The following is a 23,832-nucleotide window of genomic DNA, read 5'->3' as shown; positions in this document are numbered from 1 at the left end:
AATATATTTAAGATTTAACAATAGATATTATGTAACCTCCCTAAGAATGATATTAGAACCTATAAAGATGCTATAACTATTCATAACTATTCATGGATTAATATAATACATGGAACACTCTCATTTTTTGGGTCTCTTTCTAAATCATTATTTGTAAATGAATTAATTGAGATGATAGTTTGTGCTCTAATTTTATGAATGCTAGGTTAGTAATTAACAGATTGTGTTTATAAGTACCGTTTTGGGCCTGTGATATAATCATGCAACAGAAAGATCACATAAATAGACACTAAGGGGAGAAGCTAGGTCACATTTTAAACTTTGAACCAAATTAACAAAGATGAGTAAGTTAAGCCTTATCTCTATTATGATTGGACACTATTATTTTCACTTAGGTCAATGTCTTAACAGTAATCATACCACTGATTTCCTGGTACTAATCTTAACCTTTCACATTGGGTATTTGCGTTCACTTGTATTAGGTTGTGTTGATTGGATATAGCTGGAGACACTGCACTTGTTGCATCATTTGGAATGTGAGACAAGATAAATTTAAGCGCTGCACCTGCTATGAAATATTTAGTCATCACTGACTGCTAATTTGGTTTCTGTTTCACAGCTAAATTTCTACTTGTGAGTATGCAAATACTAAAATTTATTTTGGCTCTTGAGAAGGCTTACATAAGATGAACCATGTAAGACTTTTAATTTACTACCTGGAATATTAGATTTCTCTGATCTTAGTGTCCTAATCTGTAAAATAATTGGGTATGACTTGACTCTTAGATCTTTCCCATCTGAAATTCTCTGATCTATTAAGAAATGGGGGAAGGCATTAGTTACAGGCATAAATGACAGATTGGTGACAGAAATAGTATATAAAGATTATATTCAAAATTTCTTTTTTAAACTAGATAAATTTATATATTGCAAAATTATTACCACAGTAGGCTTAGTTAACACCTTCATCACCTCACATAATTGTCATTTCCTTTTGTGGTGAAATAGTTCAGTTTACTCTCTTAACAACTTTTAAGTATTAAGAGTATTGTTAACTCAGGCACATAGATCAATGGAACAGAATAGAGAGCCCAGAAATAGACCCTCAACATTAAGGTCAACTAATCTTTGACAAAGCAGGAAAGAATGTCCAGTGGAAAAAAGACAGCCTCAACAAATGGTGTTGGGAAAATTGGACAGCCACATGCAGAAAAATGAAATTGGACCATTTCCTTACACACATGAAAATATACTCAAAATGGATGAAGGACTTCAATGTGAGAAAGGAATCCATCAAAATCCTTGAGGAGAACACAAGCAGTAACCTCTTCGACCTCAGCTGCATCAATTTCTTCCTAGGAACATTGCCAAAGGCAAGGGAAGCAAGGGCAAAAATGAACTATTGGGAATTCATCAAGATCAAAAGCTTTTGCACAGCAAAGGAAACAGTCAACAAACCAAAAGACAACTGACAGAATGGGAGAAGATATTTGCAAATGACATATTAGATAAAGGGCTAGTATCCAAAATCTATAAAGAGTTTAGCAAACTTAACACCCAAAGAACAAATAATCCAGTCAAGAAATGGGCAGAGGACATGAACAGACATTTCTGCAAAGAAGATGTCCAGATGACCAACAGACACATGAAAAAATGCTCCACATCACTCAGCATCAGAGAAATACAAATCAAAACCACAATCAGATACCACCTCACACCAGTCAGAATGGCTAAAATTTATAAGTCAGGAAGTGACAGATGCTGGCGAGGATGCGGAGAAAGGGGAACCCTTCTACATTGTTGGTGGGAATGCAAGCTGGTGCAACCACTCTGCAAAACAGCATGGAGGTTCCTCAAGAAGTTGAAAATAGAGCTACCCTATGACTCAGCAATTGCACTACTGGGTATTTACCCTTAAGATACAAATGTAGTGATCCAAAGGGGCATGTGAACCCGAATGTTTATAGCAGCAATGTCCACAATAGCCAAACTATGGAAAGAACCTAGATGGCCATCAACAGATGAATGGATAAAGAAGATGTTGTATATATACAATGGAATACTATGCAGCCATCAAAAGAAATGAAATCTTGCCATTTGCAATGACGTGGATGGAGCTAGAAGGTATTATGTTTAGCAAAATAAGTCAGTTGGAGAAAGACAACTATCATATGATCTCCCTGATATGAGGAAGTGGAGATGCAATGTGGGGGGTTTGGGGGTCGGAAAAGAATAAATGAAACAAGATGGGATCGGAAGGGAGAAAAACCATAAAAGACTTAATCTCACATAACAAACTAAGGGTTTCTGGGAGGAGGGGGGTCGGGAGACGGTGGTGGGGTTAAGGACATTCAGGGGGGTGTGCTGTGGTGAGTGCTGTGAAGTGTGTAAACCTGGCGATTTGCAGACCTGTACCCCTGGGGCTGAAAATACATTATATGTTTATTAAAAAAATTTAAAAAAAGAGTATTGTGAACTCTAATTATCATGCTGTACATTAGAATCCCAAAACTTACTTATCTTATAACTGGAAATTTGTACCCTTGAATCACATCTCCATATTTTCCCTTACCTCCAGTACCTGGTAATCACCAATCTATCCCTTTCCTATAAATTTTTCTAGATCCCATTTATAAACTGTGTCATACAGTATTTGTTTTTTTCCAGAATGCCCTCAAGTTTCATTTATGTTGTTGTAAAAGACAGGATTCCTTCTTTCTCATGGCTGAATAATATTCCATTGTCTGTATATACCACATCTTCTTTATCCATTCACCTTGTCACCATGAAACTAAGGTTGTTTCTATGTCTTGACTATAATGAATAATGCTGCAATGAACATGGGAGAGCAGATATCTCTTTGAGATCCTGATTTCATTGCCTTTGGCTAGGTACCCAGAAGTGGAATTACTGGATCATAAGGTAGTTCTATTTTTAATTTTTTTTTTTAAGATTTTATTTATTTATTTGAGAGAGAGAGACAGTGAGAAAGAGCATGAGCGAGGTGAAGGTCAGAGGGAGAAGCAGACTCCCCATGGAGCTAGGAGCCCGATGCGGGACTCGATCCCGGGACTCCGGGATCATGACCTGAGCCGAAGGCAGTCGTCCAACCAACCGAGCCACCCAGGCGTCCCACTATTTTTAATTTTTTGAGAAACTTCCATACTGTTTCCCACAATGACTGCACCAACTGACTTTCCTATGAACAGTGCACAAGATTTTCCTTCCCTCCACATCCAGGCCAGTTTTTATCTCTCGTTTATTTGATGGTAGACATTCTAGCAGGTGTGAGGTGATATATCATTGTGGTTTTTAGATGCATTTGTCTGATGATTAGTGACATTGAACACCTTTTCATGTCTCAGTTGGTTATTTGTAAATCTTGGGGAAAATGTCTAATTGGCTCCTCTATTCTTCTATTTTGTAGTCAGTTTTTGTTTTTGTTTTGCAAGTGACTTGTGTAAGTTCCTTATATATTTTGGATAATAACCTCTTATCAGACATCCAGTTTGCAAATATTTCCTCCCATTCTATGGTTTTATTTTCTTGATTATTTCTTTTCCTGTGCAGAAGCTTTTAGCTTAATGCAATCCCGCTTACTAATTTTTACTTTTGTTGCCTGTGCTTATGTTATAGCCAAAACACTGTTGCTAAGGCAAGGTCAAGGAGCTTTTTCCTTGCTTTTTTTTAGTTTTACAGTTTCAGGTCTTAAGATTAAGTATTTAAACCATTTCAAGATAACTTGTGTGGTGGTATAATATAAGGGTCCAGTTTCATTCTTCTGCAAATGATTGTCCATTTTTCCCAGACCCATTTATTGAGGAAACTATTTTTTCCACACTGGATATTCTTAACTCCTTTGTTAAATATTAGTTGACCATATATATGAGAGTTTATTTCTGGGCTCTTGATATTACTGTATATATATATATATATATATGCCAGTGCCATGCTGCTTTGATTATTATAGCTTTGTAATGTAGTTTGAAGAGTGATGCTTTTATACTTTGTTCTTTTTAAGGATTACCTTGGATATTCAGTTGTTTTTGTTTTTTTTTTTAACAGTTTCATACAAATTTTAGGATTATTTGTTCCTATTTCTGTGAAAAATGCTATTGGAATTTTGATAGGGATTACATTAAATCTATAGATGGCTTTGGGTAGTGTAAACATTTTAACAGTATTAATTTTCCAGTCCATGAGCACAGGATATCTTTCCATTTACTGTGTCTTCAATTTCTTTTATCAAAATCTGTGAATTTTCAGTGTTCAAATCTTTCACTGCTTTGGTTTAATTTATTCCTGTGCATTTTATTAGTTTTGATGCTGTTCTGAATGGGATTTTCTTTATCTATTTTTCTGATATTTTATTGTTAGTACATAGAAATGCAACTATATTCTGTATGTTGACTTTGTATCCTGCAACTCTATTTAATTTGTTGATGAGTTCTAACATTTTTTTTTGGAGAAATTGTTAAGATTTTCTACATATAAGACCATATAATCTCTAAACACAATTTTACTTCTTTCTTTGTGATTGAGATGCTCTTTTTTTTTTTTTTTTTTCTCCTTTCTTTTTATTTCTCCTCCTTTTCTCCCCCCTCTCCTTCTCCTTGGCATAATTTTTCTGACTGGGACTTCCAGTACTGTGTTGAATAGGAGTGATGAGAGTGAGTGGGCACCACTCTCTGCTTCTTAATCTTCAAGAAAAAGTTTCAACATTTCACTGTTGAGTATGATGTTAGCTGTGGGGATTGTCTTATTTGGCCTTTATTATGTTGAGGTATGGTCCTTCTATACTCATTTTGTTGAGAGTTTTTATGACAGATATAAGTAGATACAGATATATTTAATTTTGTCAAGTGCCGTTTCTGCACCTATTGAGATGATCATATAATTTTTATCTTTCATTCTATTAATGTGGTATATAACATTTATTTGTGTTTGTTGAACCATTTCTGCATCCTGGGAATAAATCTTACTTGATTTGGTATATGATCCTTTAAGTGTACCGTTGAACTTAGCTTGCTAATATATTTGGTTTAATAATTTTTGCATTTCTATTTATCAGGAATATTGACCTATAGTTTCCTTTGCTTATGGTGTCATTATCTGTCTCTAGTATCAGAGTAATGTTGACCTTATAAAATGAGTTATGAAATGTTTTCTCCTTCCTAATTTTTTTTTTTTTTGAAAACTTTAAAAAAGATTAATATTAGTTCTTCTTTAAAAGTTTGGTAGAATTCACCAGTGAAACCATCTGGCTTTTCTATGTTGGGAGGTTTTTCGGTTACTAATGCATTTTGTTAACCGTTGTTGGTCTTTTTATATTTTCCAATTCTTCATAATTCAGTCTTAGTGGTTTTTTTTTTTTTACAGGAATTTATCCATTTCTTCTAGGTTTCTCCATTTCTTGGTGTGTAATTGTTCATAATAGACTCATGATCCTTTGTATTTCTGTGGTATCAGTTGTTCAGTTGTAGTATTTCCTTTTCCATTTCTGATTTTATTTAATTGAATCATCTTTTTTATTCTTAGTCTAGCTAAAGCTTAGTCTAGCTAAAGTTTTGTCAATTTTATCTTTAAAAAAAAAAAAAGCTCTTAGTGTTGTTGATTTGTTCTCTACGTTTTCCCAGTCTCTATTTCATTTATTTCTGCTTTGTTCTTTGTTATTTCCCGACTTCTATTAACTTTGTTTGTTCTTTTTCTAATTTCTAGAGGTGTAGAATTAGGTTGTTTGTTTCAGATCTTTTTTTTTTTTCCTTATCCTGTTTGTCATTATACACTTCCCTCTTACATCAGCTCTTGTTGCATCTCCTGAATTTTGATATGTTCTGTTCCCATTTTCATTTGTTTCATTATGTTATTTTTAACTTTTTTTTGTTTGTTTGTTCGTTTGTTTCTTTTTTGACCCACTGGTTGTTTAGGAGTATGTTGATTAATTTCCATGAAATTGTCAATTGTCCAATATTCCTCCTGTTATTAATTTCTAGTTTCATACAATTGTGGTTGGAAAAAATACTTACTATGATCTCAATCTTCTTAAATTTGCTAAAATTCGTTTTATGACTTAACATATGATCTATTCTGGAGACTATTCCATGTAGGCTTGAGAAGAATGTGTGTTCTGCTGCTAATGGTTGGAATGTTCTGTATGTGTCAGTTAGATCCATTTGGTCTAAAGCTATTAAAAGTCTAACGCTTTCTTCTTGATTTTCTGTTTGGATATATCTTTTATTGTAAATGGGGTATTGAAATCCCCTACTATTATTGTATTGCTGTCTATTTCTCACTTTAAATCTGTGTTTGCTTAATACATTTAGGTGTACCAAAGTTGGGTGTATATATATTTACTACTGTTTTTGTTGCTCATGAGTTGGTCCCTTTATCATCAGATAGTGACCTCTGGCAAGGTCACTTTTGGGTTAAAGTGTAACCCAAAAAGTAAAAGTATTTTGTTTGGAAGAAGTACAGCTATTCCTGCTCTCGTTTGGTTTGTACTTTTTTTTCCCACATCCCTTCACATTAACCCTATGTATGTCCTTAGAGCTGAAATGAATCACTGTAGACAGCTTATAGTTGGGTCTTGTTTTTCTTTATCCATCAAGTCATTCTATGCCTTTTGATTGGAGAATTCAGTTCATTTATGTTCAGAGTAATTATTGATAGATAAGGACATACCAATGCCATCTTATTAATCCCTTTCTGGTTGTTTTGTAGTTACCTTCTTCCTTTCTTCCTCTCTTGTTGCATTCTTTTGTAAAGTAATGATTTTCCATAAGGCAATGCTTTGATTACCTTCTGCCTTTTTGTGTATCTACTATAAGTTTTTGCTTTGTAGTTACTATGAGGCTTACATCAAACGTCTTATAGATATTACAATCTATTTTATGCTAATAAACTAATTTTTATTGTGTACAAAAACTACTCTTTCATTTCCCCTCCTTTAAAGTTTTAGATGTCACAATATGCCTATTTTAATTTGGGGTATTTGTTAACAAATTTTTGTTTTTATAGTTATTTTAATAGTTTTTATTTTTAATCTTTATACTAGAGTTAAATGTTTCATATCCCACTATAGTACAATATTATAGTATTCTGAATTTGGCTTTATGCTTATGTTCTCTAATATGCTGTATTTTTTAATATTACTAATTAGTGTTTTTTTCCTTCCAGATTGAAGAACCCATTTCACTGAACCAGGAATGATGAATTCCCTCAGGTTTTCTTTGTCTAGGGAAGTCCTTCTCTCTCCTTCATTTCTAAAAGACAACATCTCTGGATAGAGTATTCTTGTTTGGCATATGTTTTTATTTTCCTTTCAGTACTGGAATAGATCACCTCACTCTCACCTGGGTTGTTAGGTTTCTGCTGAGGAATCTGTTTGAACTTTTATTTGGGTTCCCTTGTAAGTTATGAACTTAATTTCTTTTGTTGCTTTTAAGATTCCCTCTTTGTCTTGATCTGCGACAATTTTATTATAATATATCTTGGAGAGGATCTCTTTAAATTGAGTTTGTTTGGTGACTTGTAAGTTTCATGAATTTAAATTTAAATTTCTCCCCAGATTTAGGAACTTACTGGTCATTTCTTTTTAAGATATTACTTATTTATTTGAGATAAAGAGAGAGTGAGTGAGAGAGAGAGCATGAGCAGGGGAGAGGGGCAGAGGGTGAGGGAGAAGCAGGTTGTCCATTGAGAAGGATGTTTGATATGGGGTTTGTTCCTAGTGATGAAGTTCTAGAACCTAGGTGAGGTTCAGTGGGCTGAGGTCTGAAGCTGATGACCAAGAAAGAATTCCTGAGATATCTTTGGTGCCAAATGATGGTTTATTAAAGCATGGGGACAGTACCCATGGGCAGAAAGAGCTGCTGCCTGGGGTTGTGAGGGATGGCAGTTTATGTACCCTGCGGTTGGGGGAAGGTGAGGGAAAAGGAAGGTTTCAATGGAGCTTTCATATGCTAAAGAAGGCCTACAAGTTGCCGGGATACCAGAGGTCTTGCAGCTTGATCAATTTGGTCTTTTGGCAAGCCATTAACATCAAGATAGTTAGGAGATTCCTGGTGGAATGTCACAACCCTGCTATCAAGTGTCTTTGTTAGTGAGATTAGGTTCAGAAGAGTTTTAACTTTATTTACATTTCCTTCTCCCTCAGCCTCCTTCAGTTTTATGGAGGGGAGGGTGATGTTAGGGCTTGAGGAACTGAGTTGTTTGCCTCTGGAAATTGTGCTATTGATAAGCTAACTTCTTTGTTTGTAGATCTCTAGGACATTTGTAAACCAAGGAAGACTCCTGTGTTGCAGGATTGTGATCTCTGCAAATTAATGATTTGCTTTTCCTTTAGGGCAGCCAGGGGCTGGGGAATGTCACACATATTACCGAGGGGAGCAGGTGTAGAGGGGGTGCAAGGTGCCAGCTTTTGCTTTGTCCTCAGCCAGCCTCCTGCTCCCTCATCACTAGGACCCCAGAATCATGACCTGGGCTGAGGACAGATGCTTACCCAATTGAGTCACCTGGTTGTCCTAGTCATATGTTATTTAAAGGAGAATTCTGCCTTCTTTCCCTCTCTTCTTCTGGGACCTCAATAATTTGCAGGTTAGTTTCTTTTGATGATATTCCATAGATCATGTAGTATGCCTTTGCTCTTTTTCTTTTTCTTTCTTTCTTTTTTTTTCCCTAAGTGGGTAATTTCAAAGGTCCTGTCTTCTAATTCACAGATTCTTTCTTCTGCTTGATCCATTCTATTACTGATGCTGCCTATTGAATTTTCACTTCATTTATTTTCTGCTTCAGCTCCATAATTAGCATTTGATTCTCTTTTATGATTTTTATGATTTTTTCTCTTTTTATGATTTTTTTATGATATTTACCTCCTTTTAAACTCGTGTGTGTGTGTGTGTGTGTGTGTGTATTGTTTTTCTGGTTTCAATGAATTGTTCAATGAATTGTTTCTGCATTTTCTCATAGTTCATAGAAATTCCTTAAAATAACTATTTTGAATTTTTACTGGATAAATCACAGATCTCCATATCTTTGGGGTTGATTACTGGATAATTATTGTGATCCCATAGTGGTAGTGTTTTTTCTAGATTTTTTCATGTTTCTTCAAGTCTTGCATTGCTGTCTTCACAGCTCAAGTAGCAGTCACCTCTTCTAGTCTTCACTGGCTTTGGGAGAGATATGCCTTCTATCAGCTCTGTCAAGGGTTCTGAGACTTTCTCAGGCTGCCTATGATTATTCCTGCTCCATGCTGCTTGCTCCCTCTTGTGGTCAAAGTCCTAAGCTTGTATGCCTTTTCTCAATCCCGCAACGTATCAGTGAGGGTGCTGACAGCCTCCTTTATGTTTTTACAAAGGTGCAGTAGGGGCCCCTGGGTGACTCAGTCAGCTAAGCATCCGATTCTTGATTTGGGCTCAGGTCATGACCTCAGGGCCTTAAAATCAAGCCCTGTAATTGGGCATTGTGCTCAGCGGGGGATCAGCTTGAGATTCTCTCTTTCTCTCCTTTTGCCCATTCCTCCACTCTCTCACTCTTTCTCTCAAATGAATAAATATATCTTTAAACACACACACACACACAAAACCAGTGGGGTAATGTCCAAGTGTGGTCTTTCACTGACCCACAGATTCTAGCTCTAGCTCTCTTTGTGTTCTTACTAGTTGTCTATCAAAACTCACCCTAAATACCATTAGGAAGACACAAAGAGAATCAGTCACAAGATGGACAGGGTGTATGGGTCAGTTGTGCAAAGCACTGGGAGTGCTTGTGGGCCAGTTGGTGAATCTGTATGCAGTGCATTCCCAGTGGTTTTGAAAAGGGTTTTCTCCCTCCCTTTCCCCCTCCTTCCCCCTTCTCTTTGCTTAGCCAACACCCCCTTCTCCCACTCCCTTAAACAATCCTCTCATGTTGTAAAAAGTGATAAGATACTACAAGGAATGTTGAAAGGTCAGTCTACATGCAAATAAGGGTTTGTAGTCTGACCAATGCCGACGGTCAATCTACATGCTAATAAGGGATTGGAATCTGGCCAATGCCGATGGTCAGTCTACATGCTAATGAAGGATTGAAATCTAGCCAATACTGTCTGTTTCCCTTTTGTTAACGACCAATGAAAGTAACTTCTCACTATGTAAATGAAGGATGCTGAGCGAACCAATCAGGGGTATTCCCGCGCGCCAAGTATGCCATTACATTTGAACTAGCCAATCTACAAACACCAAGTATGCCTTTACATTCAAACCAGCCAATGAAAACTTTGTAACCATGCTTTTGCTTCTGTACGTATGTTTTCGCTTCCCCAAACCCCATAAAAAGGCCCTGAACTAAGGGCTGGCACGCGAGTCCTCCTAAGACTTGACCGCCCGCAGGTACCTGTGTCTACTCAATAAACCTCGTGCTGTTTGCATCTGACCAGTGGACTCGGCTTGGTTTTTGGGTCCGGGGGTCTCCTCCTGAGAAGGGGTCCATTCCGGGGTGCTTGGAGCCCCGGGGGGATCTTTCATTTGGGGGCTCGTCCCGGGATTCGAGACCCCCACCCAGGGACCACCGACCCACTGTCAGGAGGTAAGCTGGCCAGCGCTATATTCGTTGTGTTTGTGGTTTGTGGTTGTAGTCGGTTACTTGTAATTTTGCGTGGTGTCTAAGGTTGTGTCTGGATCTGTTATTTGTGATTTGGCGCACGTGTTTGGTTTGGGGTTCGATCAGATCCATTTGTATTTGGCGGGGGCCAGAAGGAGCTGACGGGCTCGGACTTCTCCCTCGCAGCCCTGGAAGACGTTCCAGAGGCATTTGTAGTCCCACCAGGTGGGACATTTGGGTCCTTCGGGACATCTATGCCCTGGGGCAGCGGGGCATTTGGAGCTCGGCCGGTATCGGAGGGATACGCGGCCTTGGTTGGAGAGGGGGAATCCGGACCCCCTGGATCTCCATTTGAATTTTTGCTTTCAGTTTTACGCCGAAGCCGCGCAGCGCGTCTGGTTGTTGTGTGTCTAAGTCTAGTGTTTGTCTCTGTAATAATAACCCTTTTTGTCCTTGAGATTATGGGACAGACAGTGACTACCCCCTTAAGTCTGACCCTTAGCCACTGGGGCGACGTCCAGAACCGAGCAAACAACCAGTCGGTGGAAATACGGAAGAAGAAATGGGTCACCTTTTGTTCCTCCGAGTGGCCCACTTTCAATGTCGGATGGCCGCGCGGTGGCACTTTTAACCTTGATATTATTTCTCAGGTGGAAGCCAAAGTTTTCAGCCCTGAACCCAACGGACACCCCGATCAGGTGCCCTACATCGTCACCTGGAAGGCTCTGGTCTCACACCCCCCACTTTGGGTTCAGCCTTTTGTTTCCCTTCCTAAACTCTGCTCTTCCCCTAATACCTCCACTGCCCCACCTCCCCCAAAGGAGCAGTTGCTCCATCCCCAACCTGCATCTCTTCCACCCACCCCTACTTCCTCTTCCCTTTACCCCGCCCTCACCCCACTCCAAGACAAGTCCCCAAAGCCCCCCAAGCCTGTTCCTGTTTTGCCCCCAGACACGGGGTCCCCTCTTATAGATCTGTTAACAGAGGAACCGCCTCCATACCCGGCGGCTGCCGCAAACAGGCAAGAGCCTGGCCAAGAGCCTGGCCAAGAGCCTGGTCGAGAGCCTGGTCCTCTGGAGTCGCCCATTGCTGGGCGGCTTAGAGATCGACGCGCGCAGCCTCCGAGCCAAACCTCCCAAGCATTACCCTTGAGGGAAGGTCCAAATGGTCGGCCACAGTATTGGCCCTTTACCGCTTCTGACCTCTATAACTGGAAACAACATAACCCCCCCTTCTCTAAGGACCCCGTCGCCCTAACTAACCTGATCGAGTCTATTCTAGTTACCCATCAACCCACTTGGGATGATTGTCAACAGCTGTTGCAGACTCTGCTGACCTCGGAGGAAAAGCAGAGAGTCCTCCTGGAAGCCCGGAAAAACGTACCGGGCGACGATGGGCGACCAACCCAGCTGCCCAATGAGATCGACATGGCCTTCCCCTTAACCCGCCCAAATTGGGATTTCGCCACACCTGCAGGTAGGGAGCGCCTTCGTCTCTATCGCCAGTTGCTCATAGCGGGTCTCCGAGCAGCCTCGAGACGGCCTACTAATTTGGCTCAGGTTAAGCAGGTGATACAGGGAAAGGAAGAAACACCTTCTGCCTTTCTAGAGAGACTTAAGGAGGCTTATAGGATGTACACCCCGTATGACCCTGATGATGAAGGGCAAGCAACTAGTGTATCAATGTCCTTTATCTGGCAGTCAAGCCCTGACATTAGGAGCAAATTACAGAGATTAGAAGGGTTACAGGGGTATACACTTTCTGATTTATTAAAGGAGGCAGAGAAGGTGTTCAATAAGAGAGAAACTCCAGAAGAGAAAGAGGAAAGAATGTGGTTAAGAATGAAAGAGGCACAGGACAAAAGAGATAAAAAGCGGAGCAAGGAATTGACTAAGGTATTGGCCACCGTAGTTACTCAGGGACAGAACAGAGAGGGAGTCAGACTGGGAGAGCGAGAACGAAGAGGGACCAAACTAGACAAAGACCAGTGTGCCTATTGTAAGGAAAGAGGACACTGGGCACGAGAGTGTCCCAAGAACCCCAAGAGTCTCAGAGGACCTCCGATGCCCAAGCCACTGACTTCCCTACTGACGTTGGAAGACTAGGGAAGTCGGGGCCAGGAGCCCCCCCCCTGAGCCCAGGATAACTTTAAGCGTCGGGGGGCAGCCAGTTACCTTCCTAGTAGACACCGGGGCCCAGCATTCAGTCCTAACCCAGACTCTAGGACCACTCAGCAACCGAACTGCTTGGGTACAAGGAGCAACTGGAGGAAAGAACTATCGGTGGACCACGGAACGCAGGGTCCAGCTGGCTACCGGTAAGGTGACACATTCATTTCTACACGTACCCGATTGCCCCTACCCGTTACTGGGGAGAGACCTTCTAACCAAATTAAAGGCCCAAATCCACTTCAACCCGGAAGGGGCGGCAATAACAGGCCCCAATGGGGGACTCTTACAAGTACTAACCCTCCATTTGGAGGAGGAATATAGACTATATGAACCTGAACAATCCTCAGAGATCCAAAATGAAGCTTGGCTAAAAGAGTTCCCTACGGCCTGGGCGGAGACGGGGGGCATGGGTATGGCTCGTCAACAACCCCCCCCCATAATCCAACTCAAGGCGACAGCCACCCCAGTGTCAATAAAGCAGTACCCAATGTCTCAGGGAGCACGCCAAGGCATCAGACCTCATATTAAGAGACTTCTCGATCAAGGAATTTTAATTCCCTGCCGGTCACCTTGGAATACACCTCTGTTACCGGTAAAGAAACCCGGCACAGGAGATTACCGGCCAGTACAGGATCTAAGAGAAGTTAACAAAAGGGTTGAGGACATACATCCCTCCGTACCCAATCCATATAATCTACTGAGCACCCTGCCCCCTTCCCACGGATGGTATACGGTGCTAGACTTGAAAGATGCTTTTTTCTGCTTAAGACTACATCCAGTGAGCCAGCCACTCTTCGCCTTTGAATGGAGGGACCCAGATCTTGGGGTTTCAGGACAGTTGACTTGGACTCGGCTTCCCCAGGGTTTCAAGAACAGTCCTACTCTGTTTGATGAGGCGCTGCACAGAGACTTAGCTGATTTCCGAGTGCAGCATCCCTCACCGATACTTCTTCAATATGTCGATGACCTCCTCTTGGTGGCTCACACCCAAGAAAGCTGTCTAAGTGGCACTAGAGCCCTCTTACAGACACTGGGACAATTAGGATACTGAGCCTCAGCAAAAAAGGCCCAAATATGCCAAAAACAAGTCACCTACTTGGGGTACCAGCTGAGGGAAGGACAGAGATGGCTCACTGAGGCACGAAAGCAGACTATCCTCCGCATATCCACACCTACCACCCCACGACAGCTAAGGGAATTTTTGGGAACTGCTGGATTTTGTCGCTTGTGGATCCCTGGGTTTGCGGAAATGGCAGCCCCCTTATACCCCCTCACTAAGCAAGGGGCTCGGTTCCATTGGGGTGAGGAGCAGCAACAGGCCTTTTTCAACATCAAAAAGGCTTTACTAGAATCCCCAGCCCTGGGACTCCCAGATGTGACTAAGGCTTTCGAACTGTTCATAGATGAAAAACAGGGCTATGCCAAGGGAGTACTAACCCAAAAGCTAGGGCCTTGGAAGCGCCCGGTGGCCTACCTGTCAAAGAAGTTAGACCCTGTGGCTGCTGGTTGGCCACCCTGTCTACGAATGGTGGCTGCCATTGCCATCCTAGTCAAGGATGCGGGCAAGCTAACTTTGGGCCAATCACTTACCATCTTGGCCCCCCATGCGGTTGAAGCCTTGGTCAAGCAGCCCCCAGACAGGTGGCTCTCCAATGCTCGCCTGACCCATTATCAGGCCATGCTCCTGGACACTGATCGTGTACAGTTCGGGCCTGTGGTGGCGCTCAACCCTGCCACCCTACTCCCCTTACCCGAGGCTATGGAAACACATGATTGCTTCCAGATCCTAGCTGAAGTTCATGGCACCCGAAAGGATCTGACGGACCAGCCTCTCATGGGAGCGGACTACACAATGGCGAGCGAAGAGCAGGAGCTGCAGTGACTAATGAGACAGAGGTAATCTGGTCCAAGAAGCTATCTCCTGGGACATCAGCTCAGCGGGCGGAACTCATCGCCCTGACTCAGGCTCTGCAGATGGCAGAAGGTAAGAAACTAAACGTTTATACCGACAGCCGCTATGCTTTTGCTACGGCCCACATACATGGCGAAATCTATCGGAGGAGAGGGCTCCTCACCTCCGAGGGAAAAGAAATTAAAAATAAACCTGAAATACTGGCTCTGCTCAAAGCCTTGTTCCTGCCCCAAAAGTTGAGCATTATGCACTGCCCGGGTCACCAAAAGAATAATAGCCCGGTGGCAAGGGGAAACCAGCTGGCAGATCAAGCTGCTAAGGAAGCTGCCCTGGGGGAAAAAGAAACTGGGCCCATTCTCACCCTGAGCATAGGGCCCCCACAAGAAAATAATAAACCTATGGAGTACAGTTCTGAGGATCAGGAGCTGCTAAAGAAAATGGGGGCCACATGGGATCCACAGAAAGGGGCATATACCATGGACGAAAAAATTGTTATGCCCACTTCATATTCTCGCCACATAGTCCAATCCTTGCACTCACTGACCCATCTGAGTGAAAACAAAATAAAAACCCTCTTAAATAATGAGCACCAACCGTATTTGTTACTAAACCAAGACAAGGTGTTGCGATCCATAATTAAAAATTGCTTAGTCTGTGCACAAGTAAATACCAGAAAGGCTTATGCTGCCCCTGGAGTGCGCGTTCGAGGACATCGCCCTGGTATTCACTGGGAAATCGACTTCACGGAAGTAAAACCTGGACTCTATGGTTACAGATATTTGTTAGTTTTTGTAGACACTTTTTCAGGATGGGTAGAAGCCTTCCCCACCAAGCACGAGACTTCGAATGTGGTCACCAAGAAACTACTTGAAGAAATCTTCCCCAGGTATGGAATACCCCAGGTATTAGGCACCGACAATGGTCCAGCCTTCGTCTCCCAGGTAAGTCAGAAGGTGGCCAAATTATTGGGGATTGATTGGAAATTGCATTGTGCATATAGACCCCAGAGCTCAGGACAGGTAGAGAGAATGAATAGAACAATCAAGGAGACTTTAACTAAATTAACGCTTGCAACTGGCTCTAGGGACTGGGTCTTCCTCCTGCCCCTGGCCCTATATAGGGCCAGGAATACCCCCGGGCCCCTAGGATTGACTCCCTTTGAAATATTATATGGGGCCCCACCCCCTATTGTAAACCTTTTTAATCCTATTGATCCTCATGTTTCTTCTCTTGCCGTGCTACCCTACAAGCCCACCTCCAGGCACTCCAGATCGTTCAGAAAGAGGTCTGGAGGCCACTGGTTACAGCTTATCGAGAGCAGTTAGAAAATCCAACTGTGCCACATCAATTCCAGATCGGCGACTCTGTCTGGGTCCGCAGGCATCAGATCAAGAACCTTGAGCCCCGATGGAAGGGACCCTACACCGTACTCCTGACCACCCCGACGGCGCTAAAAGTCGACGGCATCGTGGCGTGGATCCATGCCTCCCATGTAAAACCAGCTCATCTGGGACCAGACGAACCGACAGCATCCGATCTCAAGGAGGAATGGCAAGTTCGATGCACTCAAAACCTGCTAAAGATAAGACTCGTGCGATCCTAACATTGACTATCCTTGTTCTGGGCATTCCGAGCTCCCATGGGTCCCCTCATCATGTAAAACAGCTCACCTGGCAGGTCCTGTCTCAAACAGGACAAGTAATTTGGAACACCTCTCAGCAGCATGCCCCATTCACTTGGTGGCCTAACCTATACCCCGACATTTGTAAATTAGCCATGGGAGCTCCAGCCAACTGGGATATAGAAAATTACTTTGACCTACAGAAGCCGCCTTCACAATCGTCCCCCCAAGGACGACTCGGGTTAGATCCTTGGGGAGGCTGTGGGGATTGGAGTCAACGAAGTATGTTAAGGACACTCACCTTCTATGTATGCCCCGGGTTTCACAGACCCAGAGAATGGACCTCATGCAGTGGGGCATCCCACTTTTACTGTCACAATTGGGGCTGCGAAACCACTGGTGACACTTATTGGAAGCCCACCTCAGGTTGGGACTACATCACCGTAACGGCGAATTATTCCCATGCCAGGAGCAGCCCCAAGTGGACACAAAACCCAGCCTGTCAAAATCAGTGGTGTCACCCACTCAAAATAGCCTTCACTGAATCAGGAAAAAAACAACTTAATTGGGTAAAGGGATATACCTGGGGCCTCAGATTCTATAAAGAACGTTATGACGACGGCCTAACGTTCACTATAAAGCTTTCTATAGAAACCCCAAGAGCCACCATAGGACCCAATCCAGTTCTCGCCTCACCGCCCCGAGGCCCCCCCCAAAGGTTAAGGTTAACACCAAGACCGACACCACTTTTAACCCCAGCGACTTCCACAGCTATACAAACCAAAAAGACCCCCGAAATACTCGGAACAGGAGACAGGCTTATCAACCTAGTGAGAGGGGCCTACCAGGCACTTAACCTCTCCAGTCCTGAGAGAGCAAACAATTGCTGGCTATGTCTTAATCCAAGCCCTCCATACTATGAGGGCATAGCCCTCTCTGCCAACTATACTAACTCCACTGCCCCCAATGCTATATGCCATGGCCAAGATCATCGTTTAACCCTCTCACAAGTTTCAGGAGCAGGGCTGTGTATAGGCACCCCGCCTCTTCATGTTAAAAAAACACTCTGTAGTTCGACCCATAAAATATGGGCTAGCTCCTATTATTTGATCCCACCCAATGGAACCTATTGGGCATGTAACACAGGCTTAACCCCTTGTGTATCTGCTGCTGCCTTAAGCCAGACTACTGATTATTGTGTGTTAGTTCAACTATGGCCTCGAATAACCTATCACTCAGATGAATTGGTTCTTAGCTACCATGAATGGAGTGATCTTAGCCGAGTAAGGCGTGAACCTGTCACCCTAGTCACCCTAGCTATGTTATTGGGGGTAGGAGGCATTGCCGCCGGGGTCGGTACTGGGGCAACCGCCCTGGTCCGAACAGACCAATACCTACTTCTACATCATGCTATGAATGAAGACCTTAGGGCCTTAGAACAGTCAGTTCGGGCCCTCAAGGAATCCCTAACCTCCCTGTCAGAAGTGGTGCTACAAAACAGAAGAGGCTTAGACCTACTGTTCCTAAAAGAGGGTGGCCTTTGTGCTGCTCTCAGAGAAGAATGCTGTTTTTTTGCCGACCAGACTGGAGTAGTAACAGAAACTCTAGATAAATTGAAGGAAAGGCTAGATAAGCGTAAAAGAGACTTTGAATCTCAACAGTCTTGGTATGAAGGAGTTTGGAATCGTTCACCCTGGTTTACTTCCCTAATAACCTCCTTAATAGGACCTTTAATGCTCTTAATGTTAATTCTAACATTCGGGCCATGCATCATTAACAGGTTAACCCAATTTATAAAAGATAGATTGTCGCTTGTCCAAACCATGGTATTAACCCAACAATATCATGCAATAGGGCAGCGGGAGATTAGCCCCTAGTAAAGTAAAAGATTTTACTCGGGCCAAAAAGAAAATGGGGGAATGAAAAGGGTTTTCTCCCTCCCTTTCCCCCTCCTTCCCCCTTCTCTTTGCTTAGCCAACACCCCCTTCTCCCACTCCCTTAAACAATCCTCTCACGTTGTAAAAAGTGATAAGATACTACAAGGAATGTTGAAAGGTCAGTCTACATGCAAATAAGGGATTGTAGTCTGACCAATGCCGAAGGTCAGTCTACATGCAAATAAGGGATTGTAGTCTGACCAATGCCGAAGGTCAGTCTACATGCAAATAAGGGATTGTAGTCTGATCAATGCCGAAGGTCAATCTACATGCTAATAAGGGATTGGGATCTGGCCAATGCCGATGGTCAGTCTACATGCTAATGAAGGATCGAAATCTAGCCAATACTGTCTGTTTCCCTTTTGTTAACGACCAATGAAAGTAACTTCTCACTATGTAAATGAAGGATGCTGAGCGAACCAATCAGGGGTATTCCCGCGCGCCAAGTATGCCATTACATTTGAACTAGCCAATCTACAAACACCAAGTATGCCTTTACATTCAAACCAGCCAATGAAAACTTTGTAACCGTGCTTTTGCTTCTGTACGTATGTTTTCGCTTCCCCAAACCCCATAAAAAGGCCCTGAACTAAGGGCTGGCGCGCGAGTCCTCCTAAGACTTGACCGCCCGCAGGTACCTGTGTCTACTCAATAAACCTCGTGCTGTTTGCATCTGACCAGTGGACTCGGCTTGGTTTTTGGGTCCGGGGTCTCCTCCTGAGAAGGGGTCCATTCCGGGGTGCTTGGAGCCCCGGGGGGATCTTTCAGTTTCTGAGTGGGCTTTTTTAAATTATTAAAATGTAGGTGACATACAATGTTACATTAATTTCAGGTCTACAATATAGTAGTTGAATAAGTCTTTGTTATGCTATGCCCACCACAAGTGTAGCTACCATCTGTCTTCTTATAAGATCATTGACTATATTTTTATCTCCATGATTTATTTACTTAATAACTAGAGAACTGTATCTGCCACTGCCCTTCACCCATTTTGCCTAGCCCTCCATTCTGTTCCCCTCTGACAATCAACAGATTGTTATCTGTTTTTATGGATCTGTTTCTGCTTTCTGTTTATTTGTTTTGTTTATTAGATTTCACACATAAATGAAATCATTTGGTATTTTTTCTTTCTGTCTGACTTACTTATTTCAAGGGCAGGCCTCTTGAATGTGTCTGCAACATAGTTAGTAGGATCCTTGTCTCTTTCACCCTCCACAAGTCTTATCTGCCACTCATTTAACCTCTCTCTTCTGCTCGTCATACACACAGCTCATGACTCAGTAGTCTGAAGAGGGTGAGATAAAAATGGACCTCTTTGACAATATCCCAAACAGCAGAGGAAGCCAGGCACTCACTCACACACTCTCACTTTCCCCCTTGGGAGAAATCATGGGCTGAGAAGTTCTCATGACCCTGAGCTCATGGGAGGGGTGATATGAATAAAGCCAAACTATTCCTCTTCCCTCTTCAGTGCATCCAAATTCATTTTTTAATCCCTCTAACATTGTGTCAGAACCTCTCTACTGGAAATCTGGATTACCACAATGGCTTTCTCATATGTGGTTGATTGTCTAAGATAGTGTTTTCCAAGGGCTCTCATATTGTGGCCAGGAGGTGATGGACCTGGTTCATAGGCCACTGCAGCAGTAGTCAAGATTGAGATCTGTACACATATTACCTGATGTGTGAGTAGGAGAGGCTCCTCCCAAGTCTGTAGGCATGTAGTGCTGGCGCCCACAAATCCCACATAGTCACTTTTATCTATGGATGGATGCCAAATTGCTGTTGTTGCAAGGCGGATACAAGCAAGAACATCTTATTTGGTCACATTGTGACGTCACCTCAAATTTTCAACACATTACTAATGACTTAGTTGATCCATCCCTAAATGACATAAATTAACTCACACAAGGGGTTGCCTGGGTGGCTCAGTCAGTTAAGCCTCTGATTCTTGATTTCAGCTCAGGTCATGATCTCAGGGTTGTGAGATCAAGCCCCATCTTAGGCTCCACACTCAATATGGAGACTGCTTGAGATTCTGTTTCCCTCTCCCTCTGTCTGTCCCCCCTGCTCTCTCTTTCTTCCCTTAAATTAAGTAAATAAATCTTAAAAAAAGTAAGCTATAGAAAATAACTAGAATTCACATACACTAAAAACAGTAATATAGTATCATTTTCTAAATTGGCAAAATTTATAAAATTAATAACAAATTATAGTATCAAAAATTAGCATACTTATCAATTTCTGATTGAAGTGTAGGCATTAGATCTCTGTTGGAAAGAAATATCAGGGATTTCAGAATGTTTTCAATTTTAGGAAAAAAGAAAACCAGCTCTAGCCATGATAAGGAAAAAAGAGGAAAGGTTACTAGAGTCATCATACTGCTCATTGTATTTATGTTGGATTATTGCTCAAGTTGACCTCTTCATGGATCTCACTGTTTTGATTGTATTACTTTTTCTTTAGTGTCACAGATTTACTCTGAAATGTATCACTCATTTGGTATAGGTCTCATGGTCATTCCTGAAGAATTCACTCCAGCCAGGAGATACAATATTCTGAACAGATAAACCTGGGTCATGAATCTACATTTGTATCTGGCTGATGGGACCATTTATTCATTCTTTCTCCCTTCAGGAATTTATTTAGTAAATATTTATTGTACACCAACAATGTGTCAGATTCTGTCCTGGTGCTGAAATATAGCAATGCACAAATCAATCTTTCTTGTCAAGTAACTCACACATCCCAGATAGATTAAGTGAATTATGCAATCTATACTTACCTTTGCTATTTGTTGAAATTTAACTGGTTTTCTGTAATCTTCTGATACCGACATAGCTTACTTGTTCCAGAGTTTATGAGGTTATTCCCCAGAACTATGTTATTTTGGAGGAGTCCATGCAGATTGGACTACACTAAATACATTTTATCTGTTTAAAATCATTTTCTATCTTCCTTTGGGAGTGCTTCCTCCACTTTCATATAGTTTTAGTTGTGATTTTAATCAAGGCACTATAGCATAATCTTCCAACCCCCTCACTTCTTCCACTGAATGGATATTTATATTATTTGAACTGGGTCACACAGAGTACCATTGCTTCCTGGATTTTTTAAGAGATTGGCATATGCCCAAGGGAGGCTTTCTGTCCTCCAACTTCTTTTGGAGCTGGAAAAGATCAACTTCTGGAGTTAAAGTTTATAAAATAATGCCTTGGAATTATTACTGTGCAGAAGTCCATTCTATGTAGCAGGGGATCAGATAATTGGGCCAACATGTAAAGGATGCAGAACTGAGAAATTATGGAGAAAAAGAGAGAGTAGGCAACATGATTGTATCACTGATGCTTTAGTTAACCTTGAGTCTGAAGATGATATTTCCTTCAGCTGTTGGTTATTTGAGGCAACACGTTTCCTTTCTTAAGGTTTAACTTGTCTGAGATTTGGATTTTTCACTTTTAATGGAAAAAAGTCTTGACTAAAACAGGACAACAGAAAACAAACTGAAAAATTTATTAGAGATAATTTCCAAAGCTGAAGAGGAATATATCAGTTTTTTTTTTTTAAAGATTTTATTTATTTATTTGACAGAGAGAGATCACAAGTAGGCAGAGAGGCAGGCAGAGAGAGAGGAAGGGAAGCAGGCTCCCTGCTGAGCAGAGAGCCCGATGCGGGACTCAATCCCAGGACCCTGAGATCATGACCTGAGCCGAAGGCAGCGGCTTAACCCACTGAGCCACCCAGGCGCCCAGAATATATCAGTTTTTACTAAAAGAAGGAAGCAATGAGTAAAGGTGTATTTCTCAACCAGGGTCTGTGTTTATCAGTTGTTGGAAAATAGTCAAAACTACACTCAGGCCACTTTAGAGAGGTTAACAAGTAAGACCCAGCAGATTCTGAGGAGTTGGGACAAGACTCTTTGGGGACGTGACATGGGACTGATGGATTATTCTATTCAAGAGTGAGTGATCAAGGTCTGATGATGACTCTGAAGCAAGAAAATCAATAGTGACAATTGAAGGTGAAAGGAAATTGACTGGCAATTGAACCATCGGGAAGAGAGTGGGAGGACCCATGAACATCTCATCAATATTCTTCCAAACTTTACCAAGGAGTAATAGAATAGGACAGTCTCTTCTGTAGTTGAGTGTTTGTAGGGTCTTAGACCAGAAATATGATTAATAACTAAAAGGAAAATGGGAGTGTAGTTTGATGGGAGAGAGAATGAGTGAGAGAAGGAGACATACAAAAGAAAAGAGGATTTGAAGGGAGATTGTGGGATGGAAAATAATAATACCTATAGACAAAAGAGTAATGAAACAACTAAAGGAAGAGAAGTGGTGGGGTGCGGGGAGAAGAGAGAGAGAAAGAGAATGAGAATAAAATGAAAGTTGTTCTGACAAAGTCGCATTTGCACTTCTTAAACAAATACTTGCACTCTGAACATTTGTGGAACTTGTAAAACTATTCTCTCTACTTAGCTGTCATGTAGGTGTAATTATGTCTTGCTCTATACCAGTACTTAGAAAAAAAAAAAGAAAATAACAACAAAAGATTTCAGATCAATAAACACTTTTTAAAATGAGTTTCCTTTTGCTTTAAACCTTGTCCCATAAACTAGAGGTTCCATGCAAATGTCTAGAGTCCTCTGCAAGTAGGAGTCTGGTATTAATTTAATAAATAAATTTTACATAATTATTTTTTCAATTCTGGATGTCTTATGATTTATTTTTTATTTTTAAATTTTTAAAATTTGAGCATAGTTCACACACAATGTTTTATTAGTTTCATGTGTTGATCTACCAAAGAGTATTTCCATATTAAAATTGCTTCTTAGAAATTTTAATTAGCTGTATATTGTTTCAGAAATAAGTTCTGACTTTTTATCATGAGAACTTCAACTCTGAAATCCTCAAAACCCTATACTTGTAGGAATAGGACCTATAACTGCCAATATTAAATTGCTTTAACATTCTATTGTAATGATTTATACCTGGTAGATTAATGCAATTAATGTAGGAAGGGAAATCAGATTATAAATTCTGTGCATTTCCTCTGTTTATGTATGTATCCCAGTTTCCTATACAAAAGGCTATAGAAGACTTTCAAATTATTTCTCTTTTATAACTGGATGAATTCAGTCCCATATTTTATTATATATTTGTGGAAACTGAGGACCAGGAGGTAATTAACCTTACATAAGGTAACACTCCTTAGTGATAAAGTAGTAATGATGTTTTAGATGTTTTGATTCTCAACCCAGTTCTCCCTTCAAAGCTGCCTTTTTCACCTGGGTTAAGATTTGATTTGATTTTTAAAGATTTTATTTATTTATTAGATAAAGGGATCAGGAGCAGAGGGGAGGGGTAGAGGGAGAAGCAGTCTCCCTGCTGAGCAGGGACCCCCCCACCCCAATGCAGGACTTGATCCCAGGACCCTGGGATCATGACCTGAGCTGAAGGCAGAGGCTTAACCAACTGAGCCACTGAGACATCCCGATTCTCTTTTCTGATAAGATTTTGAGACTGAAGTAGTGGATATTTTGCCACAATTAATTTTTTTTCCCCACCAGTCTTTTAAGTGACTTGGAAAGGGTCTGTCTTCATTGTCCAT

General features: G+C 41.5%; 1 protein-coding gene across 1 annotated transcript; it reads left to right on the top strand.

The window, feature by feature from the left end:
- The first annotated feature begins 10,980 nt into the window (after positions 1-10,980).
- LOC122902367 lies at positions 10,981-15,748 on the top strand. The gene is given in 6 exon segments (XM_044241720.1): positions 10,981-11,154; positions 11,157-11,197; positions 11,199-12,701; positions 12,703-14,599; positions 14,602-15,522; positions 15,525-15,748. Coding segments are annotated over 6 exon segments (4,590 nt in total). The 5' UTR covers positions 10,981-11,039; the 3' UTR covers positions 15,638-15,748.
- The last annotated feature ends 8,084 nt before the right edge of the window (positions 15,749-23,832 follow it).

The sequence above is a fragment of the Neovison vison genome, chromosome 3 (genome assembly GCF_020171115.1).
Source record: "Neovison vison isolate M4711 chromosome 3, ASM_NN_V1, whole genome shotgun sequence".
Taxonomy (NCBI): Eukaryota; Metazoa; Chordata; class Mammalia; order Carnivora; family Mustelidae; genus Neogale; species Neogale vison.
The sequence above is the reverse complement of the archived record's forward strand: the minus strand, read 5'-3'. Positions and strand labels throughout refer to the sequence as shown.